The sequence below is a fragment of the Vidua chalybeata genome, chromosome 2 (genome assembly GCF_026979565.1).
Source record: "Vidua chalybeata isolate OUT-0048 chromosome 2, bVidCha1 merged haplotype, whole genome shotgun sequence".
Lineage (NCBI taxonomy): Eukaryota > Metazoa > Chordata > Aves > Passeriformes > Viduidae > Vidua > Vidua chalybeata.
In genome coordinates, this window is record NC_071531.1 from 20,032,631 (window position 1) to 20,051,876 (window position 19,246).

The 19,246-nt window shown below is 40.4% G+C and overlaps 1 protein-coding gene across 3 annotated transcripts in view; it reads right to left on the reverse strand.

Annotated features, from left to right (window-relative positions):
• Positions 1-19,246, reverse strand: part of SHROOM2 (shroom family member 2) — a 117,290-nt gene that overhangs the window by 44,308 nt on the left and 53,736 nt on the right. For all 3 annotated transcript variants that reach the window (XM_053935193.1, XM_053935194.1, XM_053935192.1), the window contains exon 3: positions 634-762. In XM_053935193.1, the coding sequence (XP_053791168.1) occupies positions 634-762 (129 nt within the window). The remainder of the gene's footprint in view (positions 1-633; positions 763-19,246) is intronic.

The following is a 19,246-nucleotide window of genomic DNA, read 5'->3' on the forward strand; positions in this document are numbered from 1 at the left end:
TTTCACAGCTAAAACTGCCTGGGTGTCAGCCTTTCTCCATTAGTGTTGAATGTGACCTAACAAATATTAAAGTGCTTTAAACAGTGACTGAAGATCATCAGTCTTATTACCTCTCTAGACAAGCAAGATCACAGATGTAGGGAATGATTACAGAAAGACAGTTTAACTAATTAAACCAGTAATACCTTAAAAGACAACAGTAAAGCATTCTGCACCCTCTCTTTAGAAAAAACCTTTAAAATTGTTTGAAGCAGTATTTTTATTTTCTTCTCCCTTTCCTATTTCACTTTATGAATGTTAATTTTGATGGTTACTTTGCCTTAGGATTTTACCAGCAGGCATTGAAAGGAAATGCAGAGCAAGAAGCATAACCTTGTGACTGCCTTTAAAGCTAGTTTCTTACCTTTCAATCACATGCACATATCACAAACTGTTTCAGAAATCCACTCATCCACACGTCAAACTTCCCCAACTCCCCCTTCATGCACTGCAAGGACAGGCAGCTCTAAAGAAGTGTAACACCATGATTCTGCGTTGGTTGTTTTTTAAGAAAATAACCCTCAGCAACATGATCTGCGTTATTGTAGCCTCGCTGTTAGGAGCTGTATGTGTGTAACTTAAGCAGAGACTCACCTTGCATGATAGCTGGAGTGCCAGGAGGCGCAGGCAGTAGAGGGAAGGTGTGACGTGGCTGTCTCAGGTTGACTTTCGGTAAATTTGGTTGCGTGCCAGGAGTGCGGCCTGCAGGCTAGGTCATTCCTTCTGAAAACAACACAGGCAGAGGGTGCTACTTTAATGCAAACAGTTCAATAAGGTGATACGCAGCAAAAAATATCTACCAGGGCAGCAGTAAAACGTTTCACAGATAGGACGGAGGCATAATGACTTTAAATGACAGCAAAACTTTCTACATGCATGCATGCCAGTTTTGAAAAGACATCACCATTTCTTTAAAATGCTTGAGATGCAGTGAAGTGCCAATTTTTTTTTTTTAATGGGTGGTGAGGTAGGTGTCTTTAACAAGGAACAGAGACTGATAAATTTTAAAGTGCCTGACACATATCCAGAGATTTAATAGTTAAAGCTATTATTAGACTTAGAACTCTTTTACAACTTGACAACAGTAAGTCTTTGGTAAGATTTTACTGTAGGTAGGTGCATATGGGAGGAGCTAGGAAGAAACGAGTTAATGACAGGAAGGATTAAAGCCATGTAAATTGTTTCATACAAGTTAGTGATACAAACAATCATATTAATTCCAGGCAAGTTCTGCTTCAGCTTTTGAAATGTTTGGCATCCCAGATATGCATGGAGGTTTTGTTTGTTTTAGTGTTTTCTGGGATTGTTTTTTAAAGAATACAGCTCAGTATCAGTTCAGTGAATCATGTAAGTCCCCAAATATCTACTTGGATATCACCTCCAAGTGTTCCTGCTCACCTAACAGAAGAGATACCTTCTAAGAAGTATCAACAGTAGGTTGTTGTTAGAGCTTTGCACCTTAAAAACTGTTTTGAAAAGTTGCTCCATACTCATCTACCCCCTTCCTTCTGCTCAGGAATTAGTAACTACAGCTTGCACTGCCTTCCAAGGACTTGCTGTTTGTTACACCTCTCAGCACTCATGGATTAAGTGCATTCTTTTTTCCCTAAGGTTAAATAAGCCTTCTGGGTGGAATCCAGCTACTTCTGTTTCAGTGAGCAGATGCCAATTACAGGCCATTTATCTAGACCCTCTCACTTGGGAATGAAGCAGGACCTTCCTTGAAAGTAATTCTCCTGCCCTTCTTCTTGGCTTGTCCTGGAGGAAGTGTAATTTAAAATTTAGATGCAGTATGAGGTTTGACAAATCCCATCTCTTGAAGTCTGAGTCTGAAATAAAGGCTTATAGGACCATAGTTGTTAAGATTTTTTAATGCACTTCTGTACTTAAGAAATCTTTTACTCCAAGGTTAAGTAATTTGTCTGAGTTACAGAAGCAATTTGCTACACTGAAGAAGTGTTCCCTATTTTCAATTTGAACTGTAAAAAGGTACTTCTACAGTTTTTTACTCATTCCTCTTTTTTATAAATTTGTCTGTTATCAACCTGCCACTGCATTTAGAGACCAAATCTAAAGCCAGTCTCTTCAAAACAGGTCAGCTCTGAGTACATGGCTTTTCACAGTACATTCAGGAAGGTCTGAAAAAATCAGTGATGAATTGCCTTTCCAAACTCTGCATGCAGGATTACAAAAGGAGAATAACAATTCTACAGGGAAATTGTAATTTCACTACGAAGTGTAGCATCATTACTGTCACTAAAAAAAGAAGTAATTGTTTCCATAAACAAAAACCTACTCTTCTCAGCGTGACAAAAGAGAAAATGGTTAAGCAGAGCATCTCTAGTTGCTCGTTCTTGGTAGGACATGACATTCAGAGTGGAGGAGCACCAGTACTCTCAGTGCAAACAAGTGCAAAAGATTCTGCTCAGCCCCATGATGATGGGCTCCAGACAATCCTTGCTTGCTCCAAGCGTGTGTGTAGGTATGGAAAAAGTTATGATTCCACTGTTCAGCTGCACAGAACATCACATGCCCTTTTCCCCCCACTGCTCACCTTTAACAGTACTGACAACAACTCAGCAAACCACAAATACCTGGTAAGGCAAATTCAGCAGATCTCGAGGCATCGATTCAGCTGAAAAGGTTTATCTTTTATGAGACAATTACTTTTCTATTATGTACTGCTAAGGAAACACAAGACTAGGAAACTAGCACAATACAAGCAATGTTTGGAGCATAAGGAAAAGAAGGTTGGGAAGAGGGCTTCTGAGACAGTTTGGGCTTGACAAATGGCGGGAGGAATCCAATCACTGGGAAGAAACAGAAGGGATGCACATGTAAAGTCAGTACTGTACCTCATGGAACTTGTCAAGATCTTGATAAGATAGTTCCTCGCTACATGAATGTCATTTTCAGAAGGCATTTTCTGTGCTACAATATCCACCACCACTTTCATCTTCCTGAGCAGCCAAGCAAGGGGAGGAACAGACTGGACTGAGTTGTGGCGTAAGGCAAGTCAAGTGGACAAGAATTTACAAGTTCTGTTGAATTTTCTGTATTTGTGACCACAGAGGATTTTTGAGAGGGTCTTTTCTTTGGACATAATGGTCTGAACAGCCTAAAAATACTGGTGGGATACCTAGAAGGTGGAATCTCATAGACTTCACAGACACCTGCCGTTGTTGGGAAGTTCACAAAATGACTAAAAATTAATTCACCATGCATAGTCAACAGTACTTTCTGATAGTAATTCTAATTAAATTGTAAGAATCTATCCTGCACTTCAAGAAACAATGTTTTCTAAAAAGTGGACTGCAACACAAATATTGATTCCAAAACTCAGCAAATGGATAGAAGGACTAGAAAGAAAAAATTCAAAAATTCAAAACAGGAATATTTTGCAGGCAACTGAAGAAGCTGGAAGCTGAGCATTTACATTCTAATATAATACCTCTCTATTACTTCTGAGTGACAGAATGAGATCATCTGAACCTACAAAAACCTCCAGCATTAATGGAAGCATTATTAAAAGCATTTCACTGAAAGTATGTTTCTACCACTGCTTTTACCCGAAGCTGCTGGAAGGAAAATGTTGGTAAGTATAGAAGATAGGTTACAAAGAAAAAAAGATAAAAAGCCAGCAGATACAACAACAGAAGCATGCATTTCCACAGCACCACCTTCTCCAACAGAAATTGTATCATTCTTATCTACCAAACAGCACCTCTGTTGTAACCCTGCCGTACAGACTTTTGCTTCTGGAGTAACCAAAGCAAGAATGTGACAGGCAGTTCCAGGGGCCTGCATCCAGATGAAAATCAATTGCTAGAATTTATTTCATAGAACCATAAAATAGTTTGGGTTGGGAGATCAGTTAAAGTCAGTTAAAGATCACTCAGTTAAAACACCCCTGCCATGGACAGGGGCACCTTCCACTAGAGCAGGTTGCTCACAGCCTCATCCAGGCTGGCTTTGAACATTCCCAAGGATGGGGTATCCACAACTTCTTTGGCAACCTGTTCCAGCACCTCACCACCCTCACGGTAAAGAATTTCTTCCTAATATGTAATATGTCCGTTACTGTTTCACTGCAGCCCCCTGCTGAACGAGGAAAGGCACACACCTCGAGGCTGGGGCTGCACAGCTGTCCCTGCAGGCAGCAGCACGTGCCGCTATTCTGAAGCCACACCGGCCCTTATCCCTTTCCCTTCTGTCTCGGCCTCGTTTTCCCTGCCCCGCCCGGCGACCCGCGCGCGCCCCCTGCCGGCTGCCTGGCGCTGCGCCCCGGGAGGCAGCGGCTCCGGCGCCGCCGTCACTCCCGAACTGCCGCCATTGGGGCACCATTCCTCATCCCAGCCGAGCCCTCCTCGGGCCGGCAGAGCGGCACACTCTGCCATGACCACACGGTAGTGGTTTTTCTCCTAGCGGCTGCAGCCCTGGGACTGCAGATCTGCGCTCCACATCCACAGCAATCACTGACAGCCAGAGCTCCCCACAGCACATCTAACCAGAAGTGAGCATTAGAGGCCAGTCCTTGTAAATGCAGTGTCACCCACTGTTCATCTGTACCTGCTGTGACAAGAAGTAAATAATGAAATCAATCAAAGAATGATTTGGGTTGGAAGAGATCTTAAAGATTATCTCGTTTCAACCCTTCTGATGAAGGCAGGGACACCTTCCACAGACCATTTGCTCAGAGCCCCATCCAGCCTGGCTTGAATGTTTTTAAGGTATGGGCTATCCATATCTTCTCCGGACAACCCGTTCCAGCGCCTCACCACCCTCAGAGCAAAGACGTTTTTCCTAACATCTAATCTAGACCTACTCTCTTTCAATTTGAAGCTGTTCCCCCTTGTCTTGTGCCTTTGAAATTAGTCTCTCTTTGAAATTAGTCTCTCTCCAATTTCTTGTAGGCTCCCTATGGTTCTGGAAGACTGCTATAATGTCACCCCAAAGCTTTCTCTTCTCCAGGCTGAGCATTCCCAGTTCTCTTAGCATTTTCACATAGGAGAGGTGCTCCAATCCTCTAATCATCTTGGTGCCCTCCTTTGGATTCACTCCAACAGGTTGATCATCCTTCTGTGCTGGGGATGCCAGAGCTGGATGCAGTACTCAAGGTGGGGTCTTCATCCTAATAAAACCTGGGTTTAGACAAGAAATCCCAATTTTTCAAAAGTAAAAGGATGGACAAGTCAGTGGTTTCAGTCAGAACTGAGCTGAATCTACAAAGACAGAAAAAAAATCCCAAAGCAGAAGCATCTGTTCTTTTTAACTCTTACTGTTACATGTTGTCAGCCCTGTTTCAGTGAAAACTGTTGTAGTGATGATTTATATTAAAGATTCTTTAAAAACAGATATATTCCCTTTTCAGCCACTTACATTTTTACAGAAAACTGTAGACTGTATTTCAAGGTACAAACACAAGAATTTAGGAAACAGTCAGTGTAGTGACACTGAACAGCAGCTATCAAAATAAAACTCTTCTCCCTCCATTCACCACAGTGCAACTCAAAGCTTTTCAGCAGTGCAGCAAAGCCTTTCTGTGTTGTAAAAAACTTTGTTTTTAAAATAGCCCAAGTTCACTTTTCGAAGTTGCAGCAGGAGGTCCAAACTACTTGCAGTCATTTTAAACCTTGTCTAGAACCAGAAATTTGGCCTAATCCCAGTGTAACTGGCTACAAGACATGCCGAAGATGCAAGGCTAAGGAGATGCAGAAAGGCTGCAGCCCTGAGATAAAATGCAAACCTGCACAAGCTTAAAGGTCAAGTGCACAAATCCCTGGCACTCTCAAACAAGCAGCATGCCCGAGCACTGCACTGCGAGGTACAGCTCATAAGGTGCCCTTAGATTGTGTCAAAGCCAAATAAACCAAACCACGCTGCTCTTGTTTGTCCTACAGAAACAGAACCAGTTACAAACACCGCTGCCCCTTGCCAGCCACACAGATTGCCTAGGAAGGGTTCAATTTTTGCAATGTCCTCAGCAAGCCACTCGCACTTTTTTTTTTTATTCCATGTAGAGAAAATGTCAAGAATTTGTAGTGACAGCACAGGTGCTCTTGTTTGTCTGCTTAAAATTCCCAAACAGCTTCAAAGTTCTCAGTTTTCTCACCTCCCCTCCCTTACAATAACAGTAGGCTAGACATACCAATACTTCATTAACAAAATTTTTTTTAGTAAATCTGTATATGCTGGGGGAACAAAAATCTTCCCAGTCCATGAGGGTTTTTTACAGTTCACCAATCTTTTGTTCAGTAAATTAAAACACACTAGAAGACCAACATATAATGTAATTAACTGGGTATGCAAAAAGCCACTGCAAAGGAACTGCTAAATCATTTATTCAATGTATTAAAAACATGTTTGGATTTTGTTAGTCTTCTGAATCCTTGGCAGGAAAAAAAAAGGAGGCTGAATACCACCATGAGTCTGCAGTTACCCACAGGGGCCTCAAATAAAAAGAAATTGACAATATAACTGTTTCTCATTCCAGAAGCTGTTATATGCATTTGTCACTGCAGATTTGAAGAATTCATCCAACTGCCTAACATGGGAGCTCATGATTAGAACTGGATGATTTTTCTAAAATGAAGATTTTTTTTTTTTTAAATGAGCACTTAATTTGATCTTTCTTCTTGCCCTCCCTTTAAAATAGACAAACAACATTCCTTTCTATAGAATACCAAAGGAGTCATCATCCTACACAAAGATATTTGGTATTATCTACCTCAGACAACTATATTCATAGAATTCAAATTACTTCATGCTACGTTAGTCACCACTGGCAGATCTATCTGCCAGGGAAATATGGAAATGAAGTATCTAAAATTTGGCAAAAAGCTATCACCCAGCAGCAAAACTCTATAAGGAATGTGAATGGTTTCTCATGTCATTCTCAATAATAAAATAAATGCAAGAGTTATCCTAATTTAGGCTAAATTATCAATTCCATAAAAAAGCTCTTGATTAAGTCCAATACAATTCTCTGCTTCTTTCCCCTTGCCATTTTCAGTGTTGTCCTGTCTCCTGACATAAAGGTACATCTATATCTTTGGATGTAACAGCAAACCAAGTGAGAACAAAGCATCCAAAACTTCAGGTGGAACACTTTTTCTGAAGTCTCCTGCTTTATTTTTTTTCTTCATTTATTTAAAAATGAAGGAAGGAGGGTGGTATGTATGTCAGAAAGAATATGCAAAGGAAGAAAAATTCAGAAAGCCCTCCTGAAAATTTCCATGTAGAAATTGTGTATTAAAGGATTTCCCAAATTAAAAAAACTTCCAGAATATATTTTGAAGTCAACCTTCACTGTCACTCATATCCAATAGAGATGATATATATATATATATATATATATATATACACACGCACACACATACATACCTCTCTGTATAGATAGATACGTATATGCAAAGTGACTTTTTAGGCTTTTCTAGTTCCAAAATATCCACAATTTCTCTAACCAGGCTGATGGTTTTGCACTCCAGACACTGCTTTTTTGGTCTTCCCAATGTACTGAAGCACTGCTAAAACCTGTCCCACTATCCACTTATGAACTCACCTCTATGCTGCTTTCTAGAGCAATACAGCTCTGCAACTTCCTTTCCTTTCTCTTAAGTCTGTCCTACTGCCTTTCCCTCTGATTCAGTCTTAGATGCCCCAAGTTCCTACTCTCCTGGGGCTAGACAGCAGCAACTTAAATGCTTTTTCTAAAGTACACTCTGTGCCAGCATACAGACTGTCCATCCAGGAGAGCCTTAAACATCCTTTCAAGTAAGGACAAAAGATACAAGTAACTGCATTAGCCCCTCCAAAAAGCCAAAAAAACAGAGCTTTTCCAGGTGAGGCAGAAACATCACGACTTGAAATCTTAACTGTAGAGGTATCACACCCTCACTTTATATTATAGAGATTAAACTTAAGATGTATAAAATGTCTTTTCATGGTGAGCAATAAACCCAAAAAACTCTTGGTAAATATCATCATGGCAAGTACTTTAGGGCCATGTCTTTTACCTTTGCAGATCTGTAGTGAGCTTTATAAAAACAACACATACCATCTCCCCCTTTCTTCCAGGGTCACTCCCTGAATACAAAAAACATCTGAATGGAACTCTGTTTCAGATGAAGCCAAAACCTGTCTGGATTTACGTCTGGCTTGTTCACAAAAGGAATGGTTAAATCAGATGCACTGCAGGAATAGTTAATGCAACATTTAATTACATAAATATTTAGAACAATGCTGCCGGTTCCCCATTAGAAACAATGTGTTATTTTCATCCAAAAAAACCCATTGGAGTAAGTAGAACCAACTCAACAGGCCCACATAAAGTCTTATTGCTCATCTATTTACGAGCTTGCACTTGTTAAGTATTCTAATACTGCTTCTCAGCCTATTCACACAACACTTTGAATTCTCAAGTAATCTTCCAAATAAATACTGGTCACATCACACAGCATCCAGGACCCATTTACTCCAGTTTAGCCATAACTGAGACAAAAAATGAGTGTAATACTGAAAAAAATTACAGTACTTTCCACATTAATAAAGAACTGAATAAGCTTTTCATGTAGAAATTTTCCCTTGAGGCATCTTGCTCTCAGAAGGACAATAGAGATTTGAAAGATAAATCTTCTCCACAAAAAAAAAAAAACAACCCCCCCCCCCCCCCAAAAAAAAACAACAAAAAGCCTCCACAAACAAAAAATACCACCAAATCAAAACCAAACTCCCCAAAGAACTCTTCTGAGGAGCCCCTTCTGGATTACATATACAAGTGCATGTAAAAATTTCTACTTCTTCCACTGAATTGAGGTAGCCCTGCAAACTGTAAATCACTCTTTGATATACAGCATGGTTTGTAAAATGGATTTTTATTGTCATAAAAAACTATTTTCAGATTAAAACAGACATTAGAGTTTTGGCACATTACAGAGCTCAAAATTTGGGCAGGAAATCTCAGGTGCCCTAACATGTTGGAAGCCCAAGGCATAAGGTGGTTACAGTTGCACAATCATCCAAGTAACCTCTCCCTCCTTACCTCCCGAGGCAGCTCAAATTTCAGGTGAAATTAATTGTTAGTTCCAAATTCAATCCAGTTCTTAATCTCCAACTGATGACTGCAGCCATAACAGGATTATAACACACAGCAGTACAATTTGAAACATACAACCATCTACCATTTTTCCACTGGCAAAGGGCAGGTATTTTCCTGCAACTTCTTGGAGCAGGAGCTACTCTCTTCCTATGCCTGTACTAACTCAGGCCAAATATTTCCAACATTTTTTGTAGACTCTTAATGAAAGTAGAAGGAATCTGCATGGGCAGGTATAATGTTGTCTCTGAGAGCTCTTACCACCCTGTGGGTAGAAGCCTGACCCAAGAAGAAATATAGTCCATGCCCTCCATCCCTAAGGGGGAGATGGGGACTGCAGTAAAGGCAAATGCAAGAAGCTGGATCCTCTGCTGAGGCTGGTTCTATGTCCTGCTTCATCTTCTGATATTTCATTCTGTGAGAAACAGAGCTGTTTCTCTTGATCTGGATACACTGGGAATAAGTATAAACCCTCATTTTGAGCAAATATATGGCAGCCCTAAAACACAATCACCTGGAGCTAGAACTTTAATAATGACCAGACAACTCTCATTTCTGAGATTCTTGGAACAGCACTGATTTTGCTTGGGGAACTAGGTTTTAGGATTATTTTACAGAAACAGAATGTGCCAAGATATGCACCCAATTTAACATCATTAAGACTTGAATGCTGGGTTCAGTCACTTCACAGCAAAATAAAAGCCATTTTCCAAGCAAAATGGAAAACAGAATCACTTCACAGCAATAACAACGCAAATCTTCAATAGATGTATTTCTTCCAGCCCAGCTCCATTACCCCTTCAGATCTCAATCTTTAACTGCCCTAATTATTACCAAGTGTAAGTTTTACAAGAGAGTAAATCTGGCAAATGTAGAGTAATAAATGCCCACAGGTTGAAACATGTGCTTCGATACACAGAAATCAAATCAGAAACTATCTACATTTTCCAAGCACAGATCAGTTACAATTGATGACAAAATACAGGAAAAAATGCTCTCATTAATATTCATAAATAGTTATTCCTGCTGCCAAAGCTTGATTGTTAAAAAGCTGCAGGAACTATCAGCATCCCTCTAAAATGATCTAGCAGTTTAATAACTGAATTCATCCATGCATTCTTCCTGCATAAACCAAGGTATCTATGGACCATCTCAGAACAGACCACACAGATACTATGACTACATTCATATGCAAATTGTACCTACATCACTATTACTAAACTTGGAGCAGTGAATATGCCTCTTACAGTGAGTACTTAGCTACTCTGCATTATATGTGCTACATTTTAGTCATCTTCAGATGGGAAACAAAACTGGCTTTTAATGCTCCTTCTAGGGTGATACAGAGCTCTGCACAAGGATGTCTAAACAACCTCAAAGAATAGAAAAGGTATCTTCATATAGAAAAATATCACTGAAACACAGTGAATACCACATATGAGCTCCAAGTGACTGATGGAAGTCTACTATTTTATAGCTTTACTCAAAGTTCAGTGAAGTCAGCAGAAATGTGTGATGGGTTTAATGTGCCAGTGCTCTGTTATGTATTACTTTCTGTTATTATAAACCAACAGTAACCTGCAGACGTTGATCCTAACTCTTCTGGGATCCTTCCCCACAAATACAGTGTGCAGATCCCACCTGAGCAGCCCTCTTGTGTGAGAAGGTCCATTAGCCTCACTAGATTAAGGATTTCTCTAATGGAGCTGACTGGCCTGTCTGGTCACCACTAAGAAGATAAGAGACAGAAACACATCCTGAGTCCACGTTGCTCCAGCACCCCACCTTCACAGCATGTATGTTCTTGAGAAGTAGGAAGCAGTGACTGCCAGGCAGTGACAAAAAAAATATCCTAAATTAATCATTTAACTCCCTCTCCCTTCCCCAAACTGTGTAAGACAAGTGTATTTAAATGACTGGACTGTTTTTTGCTCAGTACTTCATATTCCTCTACTTCCCAAGCAGAAATCCCACAACCCTTTCTTCAGATTTATCATGAAGAACAAACTATTTTGGTCTCACATTTATCAACATACTCATTTCCTCTTGCACTGTTCCCTAAAAATCCCCTTCCACCCTCGTGTAAACTCTGCACATGTTGGCAAACAACTCACAGCCCGGGAAACTTTTTCCACTGAATTTTCTTTCCACACCACTAAAAGCTCAAGGCTTAAAAACTCTCAGGCCTTGACACGTTGAGTTCTACCAAGAGTGACTCTGCCAGTCCATTTGTCTCCATCCCATAGTGGGATTAAGAGACCACCCAAGAAACCTGGTTGCAGACCTCTTAGAAAGTAGCAATGCAAACTGCTCCAGTGCCTGGCCCAGCTGGGAGAGGAGTGGTTATGCCCAGCAAGACAAAGCACACTGAAGCCATGTCTGCCTGAGAAATGGGAGGCAAATTAGAAAGCAAACAACAAAATACTCTTTTCAAAGTCACCTCCCCTCTTCTACACCTGGGACTCCACTTCAACAATCCTATAATGAAATTTTAATCAGATGCATTTGAGACAACAATGCATAGCTTTTTTGTCCCCCTCATCCAACAAATTACAAAATACATACAAAAACCAAGAGAAAGGCACCCTGAGCACTGGCTTATCCCAAAATTGGAAAGAAGGGGAGAGGAGCTGCCGGAGCTCATGAGTGTTCCACGTCCTGTCCAGCCTGGCAGGAGCCTCCTCGACCCTGGCACAGCTTTAGGTACCTACCCAGGCTCCGTGCTGGGCGGTGCCTCCTCCCTCCGGGCCCAGGCAGAGCTCCCGGCTGGCCGAGCAGCCTCCCGGTCATGGAGCTGGACCGGCCCAAGAGAGAAGCGCTGGGGCCGACGCGGTACCGGGGGGTGTCGGTGGCACCCTCCCGGGCTCTGTCCCCGGCAGACACGGGCGAGCCGGCGGAGCAGAGCATGGGACTCGTCAGCCCTCTGCCACCGGCTGTCCTGTGCTAATCTGCGGCCGCCAGCTTAGGGATATAATTAGACTCACAAAGGAGCCTTGTTAGCGCTCCCCGCTAAGAGGCCGCAGCACTTCAAATTAGTCAGACCCGCGACTCTGCCGCTGAACGCCGCTGCGGAGCTCGGCGGGGAAAAGCTGAGCAAAGCCCAAAAAATGAGACCAGAAGACTCTTCCTGACGGAGGAGTTAGGAGAGGGATTTTTAGTTTTCATCTGAAGTGGTGTTTGACATGGCCCATGTAAAATGCACTGACATTATGCTGCTGAAACTGTTCGTTTGATCTGTTCTATCCTTTTCCAATAGTCTAAACAAATACATGGGCAGATAAATAGATAGGTCTGGGGCACTGCTTTGTAAAGCAGTTAATGTCCCCCATGAGATGACAAAGTTAAAAGAAAATTTCTTAAGAGCTGATGGATCATCAGTGGTAGTGGAGAGTTACAGATGTTTTTGCTACACATGAAAAATAACCAGACAGTGTTCTCAGGGAGCAGCACTTTCCCTAAAAGAGAGGCATCCTGTTACATCCCTAGAAATAAACCACCTCAGTATACAGGCACTGGAAATCATCACCTACAGAAAAAAAGTGGCAGGTACATCCATCCCCCAGGGAGAATTATGTTACAAATTCTGGGGAGTTCTCTCAAAGGACAATTTATTTTTAAAGTCTTCTGAAAAAATAAGCTTTACTCCATGGTCACACAACTAATCCCCTTCTGCTAGCCAGATTTGCACACGTAAGCTTGCTTGATGGTTGTTGACTATCATTATACCTGAGGATATAAAGGATACAGTAACAGGCTGCACAGAGTTTCTTGGAGGGAAAATGAAGAAGATTAATTACACTGTACCATTAAGGACTGGCACATCAGAAAAAAGATAAACTTTCTTCTTACACACTGGCCTGTGTGCCACAATCATGTTTTCCTTAGGTTCACTGGCCCATCACACTAAACAGCAGCTATACATTTTTTTGGTTCTGTTCTATAACAGAGCAGAGTGATTGTACCACAGCATCCTTACCAACAGACTGACCCCCATCCTGCATGTGTAAAATGAACAGCTTCTCACAGGTCAAAGCAGGATGCATTTATAGTTGTAAAGGAAAAGCTGGAAGTTCTATGGATTTACAGAAATACTCAAACTTCAGGAAGGAGGTTTGCTAAAGGGCAAAAAGTGGTCTCATTTTATGCAAGCATACATATTTGGATTTCAGTAAGAAATACAGTTAAGACAGCATATGACAGAATTAAAAATTACAAATAAGTCCAATAGCTCAACTGTGTGAACCTGTTGGAAAGCTAGATGGCATCTGGCCATCACTTTCTCAGCCAGATTGAGATATTCTATTAAAAAACAACTGCAATTCATATAAAGGTGAGAGTATAGATTACTCACAGACGTTAAACCTAATGTAATGAGGTTTTTTTGGAAATAGCCTTTAATAAAGGTAAGCTAAACCTAGCATGACGCCTTGCTTATTAAGATTAACACACATGCCTGTGTGTGCATGTGCATACTCAGTCCACAGAAAGGCAGACTCTGACTCAATGGTTGCCTTTTCTAACAATGTTTCAGAAAGAGTCTAACAACCATGGAGTTATTGCTGTGTTAATGAGGATGCAGACCTGACAAATATTATTCTTGGTGACTTATTTGGAAAAACAGAGAAGTAAAATTCAAGTGGAAGAAAATAACTTTTTTTCCTGAATTTCCAGAAGCAAGTCCATCCTCTCTCTACATAATAGAAGAATAAATTGCATAGGGTAGATACTACTGAATCTGCTGTCTTAAAAAAAATGAGAATTACATTGATACAGCGGTAAGAGATGAGGAAAACGAAGTATTTCCTTAATTTTAAAGAAAAATAAAACCTGAGCCTCAAAATACAGTTGACTAATAGGATTTTTAATTTGCTTTAAAAAGCCTCTTTTCATTCTTAATCTGCAATCCGATACTGCTGAGTTGTCCTGCTAGACTGCAGCCAAGACAGCAAACAAGCTCATCTTACCTTCACTTCAGAGACTGCTGGGCACAGCAGTACATTTGCTGTAAAACACCTATAAACAGTCACATAATTGCTATGAAAGCTTTCTCCGAAGACTAGTTGAAATTTTAAAAATATCCCTGAAAGAGTGCTTATGTGACACATAGGATAAGATGAACGAAGGGAGGTGATCAGACAAATGCCATGCATAAGAGTTCAGCCTACCGAAGAAGAGACACTTTTCAGCCAAGGGCCACGATCCCTCTCATTCAAAGCCTTATCTCAAGTGTAAACCTGCCTAGGAGAGTACAAATAAGTAAACAACCTGGAATCATTACTCCAGTTGCTGCTGGGTTACAGCATACAAGGAAAAGGAGCCTACAGCCAACATCACACACTGGGTATTCATAACGCAGACATGCGTGTAAAGCTATGACACTGGATGCACAATCCCAATAGTATCGAGTCTATGTAGTAGCAAACAACTGCTCATTAGTAATTGTTCTTGAAAGAGGAAAGTCTGTCACTAGTTCAAAGGAAACCCCTGCACATCACAATCTGAGCTTCCAAGCTTTGCCTTCTTACTGAAAATTAAAACATCAGCTAAAAACTTTGTATTAAAAACAGAATAGGTCAAGAGTTAACCCCCTACTTTCTTCTCCTTTCCCATCCCCAGAATGACGAAACAGAGATTCAGGGTGAAAAGTTTTCAAGCTTTCACTAAGAATACACATATCAGTTTCACTTGAAAAGTTTCCCAAACAGTTTTTTTTTCATTCCTTTTAATAGCCAAAGTTGTAGGAAGTAACTCGCTCATCACCAAGAGCAGCACCACAGGAACAGCAGCATCTGCAATCAAGCCAGTTAATGAAAGTGCCCATACCTGTCTCTCCTCCACCTGACTGGCTGCCAAGGCAGATTTCATTCCTCTCCAAGCCTCCCCCATCTGTCCACCATCCAAAGGTGTATGGCTTTTCACCAAAAATATACCAAGAAAAGAGGTTAAAAAACTGAAGGCTCAATATGCCTGTCTCTTTGAGATCTTCTGGGAAACACGCTTGGGACACTTTTGCCTAGACTGACCTTCCTGCATTATTAAAATATATATTACCACATTTAATTTAGGAACATGCAAAACCACCACAGTATGTTTATCCAACACAGACTGTTGTGTCCCAAGGCAAAAATTTTTAAATAATATACATATTTTTGAAATCCCTTAAGTCGTTTAAATGAAAGTAACAGCCACAAGAGAGCGCTACCAGCAAAGGATTCAGTCACAGGGAGAAATCAGATTTTAAGCTATTCAGTGTAAGAAAAAAATAAAGACTGTGGTTAGGCAGTCTTATTTGCACATCTAAAATGTGACCTCAGACATTTAATGGCTATAGCTGTGATCTTCAGAAGTCAGGAAATATTCTGCATGTCTCCATTTTTGAAGGTGTAATTTGAGATAGAGCAATGACTCTTTCTCTTTTTTCAAAGGGAGATTAGTCAGCAGTTTCTGTATTTTTTGCACGTTTAAAATTACCCACTCCAACACCTGAAATTAACAGCTTTTATAATATTACCAGTTTTTTTCCTGAATGTTTGTAGCTGACTAAAACTCAATGCAATGAGTTAAAACAAAAAAACTGAGGCCTTGTTGTTGTTTATGATCTCTATGTACTGAGTATCTGAATACCCTGTACTCCCTTCTTACTTATCTTTTCAAGAAAAGTGCCAACAAATTATAACAAGAAAGTCCATCTATTTTTCTGGAAGCAGCAAATGGAACTGCAGCGCTTTTGTCTATGCAAAACAGAAGGAGTTCCTGTTTTTGCAATTTCAGCTTCTAATATCTTATCATAAAAGGAAACGACTTCCAAAAAGTATCTCCAAAAAAGAAGTGACCTAGAACTTAAAAACAATAAAATAAAAATATAAACACATGCTTAACTTCAAGACTTCTAGGGGGAAGGAGAGGCTCTAAAAGAGAAAGCAGTAATGAAAGCAACCTATTAATATTCAGATATTCTTACAATGGCAAATTAAACCAGTATTTTGAGAGACAACTTATTGACAGAATTCTATTATATGGGTATCTGCAGAAATCCCTAAAATTTCAGCAAAGCAGCATAATCTACCTTAGATGCCATTCTCACATGCCAAAATTCACTCAAACATCTACACAACCGCCTTTTGCCTTGCTGTCAACCATGGCAAGACCTATAGGGCCTGTAGCACTGCTCTTTATTTTCTCCTCCCATGTATCAGGTAACCAGCTGGTCTGACCTCCCATTTGACAGTCATCCTGCACCTGAAAAATGGAGCAAACAGCAACACCACACTACAGCCAACAGAGCCTCTTTTAATGGAAGTCATGCTGAAAGGAATATGACTTTGTCATAGCACAGCAGCTCCTTTGCTATCCTGTGCTCTAATAAATTGCATTTTACATAAAAAGAAACTAAAGATACCTACAAAATGCTCTGCTTCTGTGAAAATAAATGTAAATAAATTATAAATGCAAATAAATTATCAACCCGAGTGCCCTTAAAGACTTCAGTCATTAACTTGAAGAAATCAGGATTTCACCATCACAGTTTGCTCAGGTTTTCCTTGTTCCTCAGCCCAACTGTACAGGCTTGAGCAGGATGGAAGAGCAATTTCATTTATAAATCAGATATGCACTGTCAACAAAGAGGTATTAATTTGTATGAGGTATAACATCATAGATCTTCCTGCCTTCTGAATTCACAATAGCCTACCACGATAAAGTTCTCATATTCTGGAACTGTTTTTCCTTGCTCTGCCTTGGGGAACTAGAGAGACACATGTGAATGTCTGAGATAAAAATGTACTGCTCTTGGGATTTATAGTATATTATATAAGCTATATAAGTATTTTTCCCTCATCCTTATTTTTTGCACATTCTACTACCTTTTGATGGCTAGATAGCATTAAACTTCTGATGTCACCTTCTTACCTCAGTTTTTACCATGATTTAACAGAATTCCTCAGAAGGATAATAAAACATTTTTAATGAGTATTTATCATTGGGAAACATCTAAAGTGCTTCACACATTGAATAAATTGGTTCTGGCAGGATTTATTTTCAAGTCTCTTGGAAATTATCATGCAATGTAAAGTGCTAAAGAAATTAACCTTTAAGGTAAATACAAAAGAAGTGTTATTCACCAGTAACACTAAAGAAAAACACAGCCTCTGAAGCAGCAGGAGTCAAAACAAGGGATTTCAGGCTGTCTTACCATGGCTGAGGTGAAGGAGCAGGAAGCAAAGCAGCCTTCAGACACATTCCCCTCTGCCATCTTTGCCCAGGATGGGCAGAGTGAATGCCAGAGCAGCACACAGCTGCCTGTGCCAGCCTGAAATGCTACCTTCAGCAAGAAGGAACTTGCCACATCCTTGGGGCACACAGGCACAGAAACCCTGGTGCTGCCTGTGGCCAGAAACAACAGGTGTGTTTTGCCTCCCAGCCACTCACCACAATAAGCTTACCCTTCAATAGCCATCCCAAATGACTTGAAGTTCCTCAGAAACCACATTCCAAATACTGGTCTTTCTACACAGTGTGGTGTTTTCCCACACCGATTTCAGCTGTAATTTACCTCACCACGTCCAAGGTGACCTAAAAACAGGAATAGGGAAAGGGAATTCCTCTTGTCCCAGGGCATTTCAGGAGACAGCCCAGCCCTACTTTGTCTCCATCCTGATTAAAACACTATAGTCACATGATGCAAATTAGGGAGCCTCCACAAAGAACTGTGCCACAAGCTGGTATGGTTCAGGTTTTACCTGAGAAAGCTATTTTGCTCTGACATGACCTATGCCAAACCAGTTACCATCCCCCAGAGTGCTTTCTTCCCCATCAAATGCCAGCCCTGGTTCAGCTGCCCACCTGCTGCCCAGGCTGCTCCATGAACCAGATCAAAGAACTGAATCTGGTTTCGATTGCAACCCATCAAAAATTTCCCCAAACTTCAGCTTTTGTCATTGTGTCCTTTCTCTGCACTCAGCATGAAGCTGGACTAAAAGCACAAGGGCTGTATAACTCAGCAGTGTGGTAGCTGTGACTCTGTGCCAGACTTTGTTTTGCCAGGTGATCCAATATTATGCAGATTCAGTAGAATCGACCATAAAATACCCTGAATTTCTTGTGCAACAGATAAAATGCAAATTTCTTCAGTTATTCAGTAACTAAATCTGCAACACACTTGCATTCCTGCCCTTCTTTGAAGTGGTCACATTTCTGAAGTTAAGGGTTGGATTCAGAAATTATTTTAAAACTTCTTTATAATCGTTTCAAACTGGAAGGTGTTACATGTAGTTACTTGAGCAAGTAGAGAATAAACTCTCTACACTCAATATGGTAGATACTTGATGCTGAAGTGCCAAGTTGTCCAACTTGTCACTCATTTAATCCTCAGGATGGGAAATATGTAACCTAAAATAAAATTTACACAAGGAGAAAACTGCAAGACACTGAAATAGGAGTATTATTCCTTCTCTCTTGAAATTGGACATGTGCATCTCAACATCCTTGACTAGTGTTAAAAAACCCAACTCTTAAGTGCTTAAAAGCAGTCCCAAACAATCATTTCAAAGTATATAGAACATACACAGAAGCATGCCTTCAACATGCAAAGATCATCTCTGACATAAAAAGATTATTCATTTGGTCTTTAATGGATCAGTTTATAATTCTGTTTCAGTCAGGAGTCTGAAGATATCTACAGTATTATTGAACACATAAATGAATTATCTGTTTGTGCATTCAGAAGTATTATGTGAAATGAGTAAGTCCAGATCCCCAAAATTTAGTTTCCTCTCTCTCGTCCAAGGGGCTACATATTAGAGTTTCCAGCACCTACACTTAAATTCACAAGCAGGAGGCAGTTTTCAGAATAACTCCAGTGTATCACCTTGCAAAAAACTATGGTTAGATCCTGTAAGCACTTGTATACTTTATCTTCAGTCATGAGAGTGCTCTTACTAAATTGGATGAGACTACTCATGCTCACAATTAAGCACTCTGACAAGTGCATGCATGATTAAAGGAAAAAAAACCACTACTAAAATCCAGTCATGACTCACAGGTTGTTACTGTTTGATGGATATCCCATTCCACAAAAAAGCCATGTTGCCCAATTTTGGTAATTACTTAAAAAAA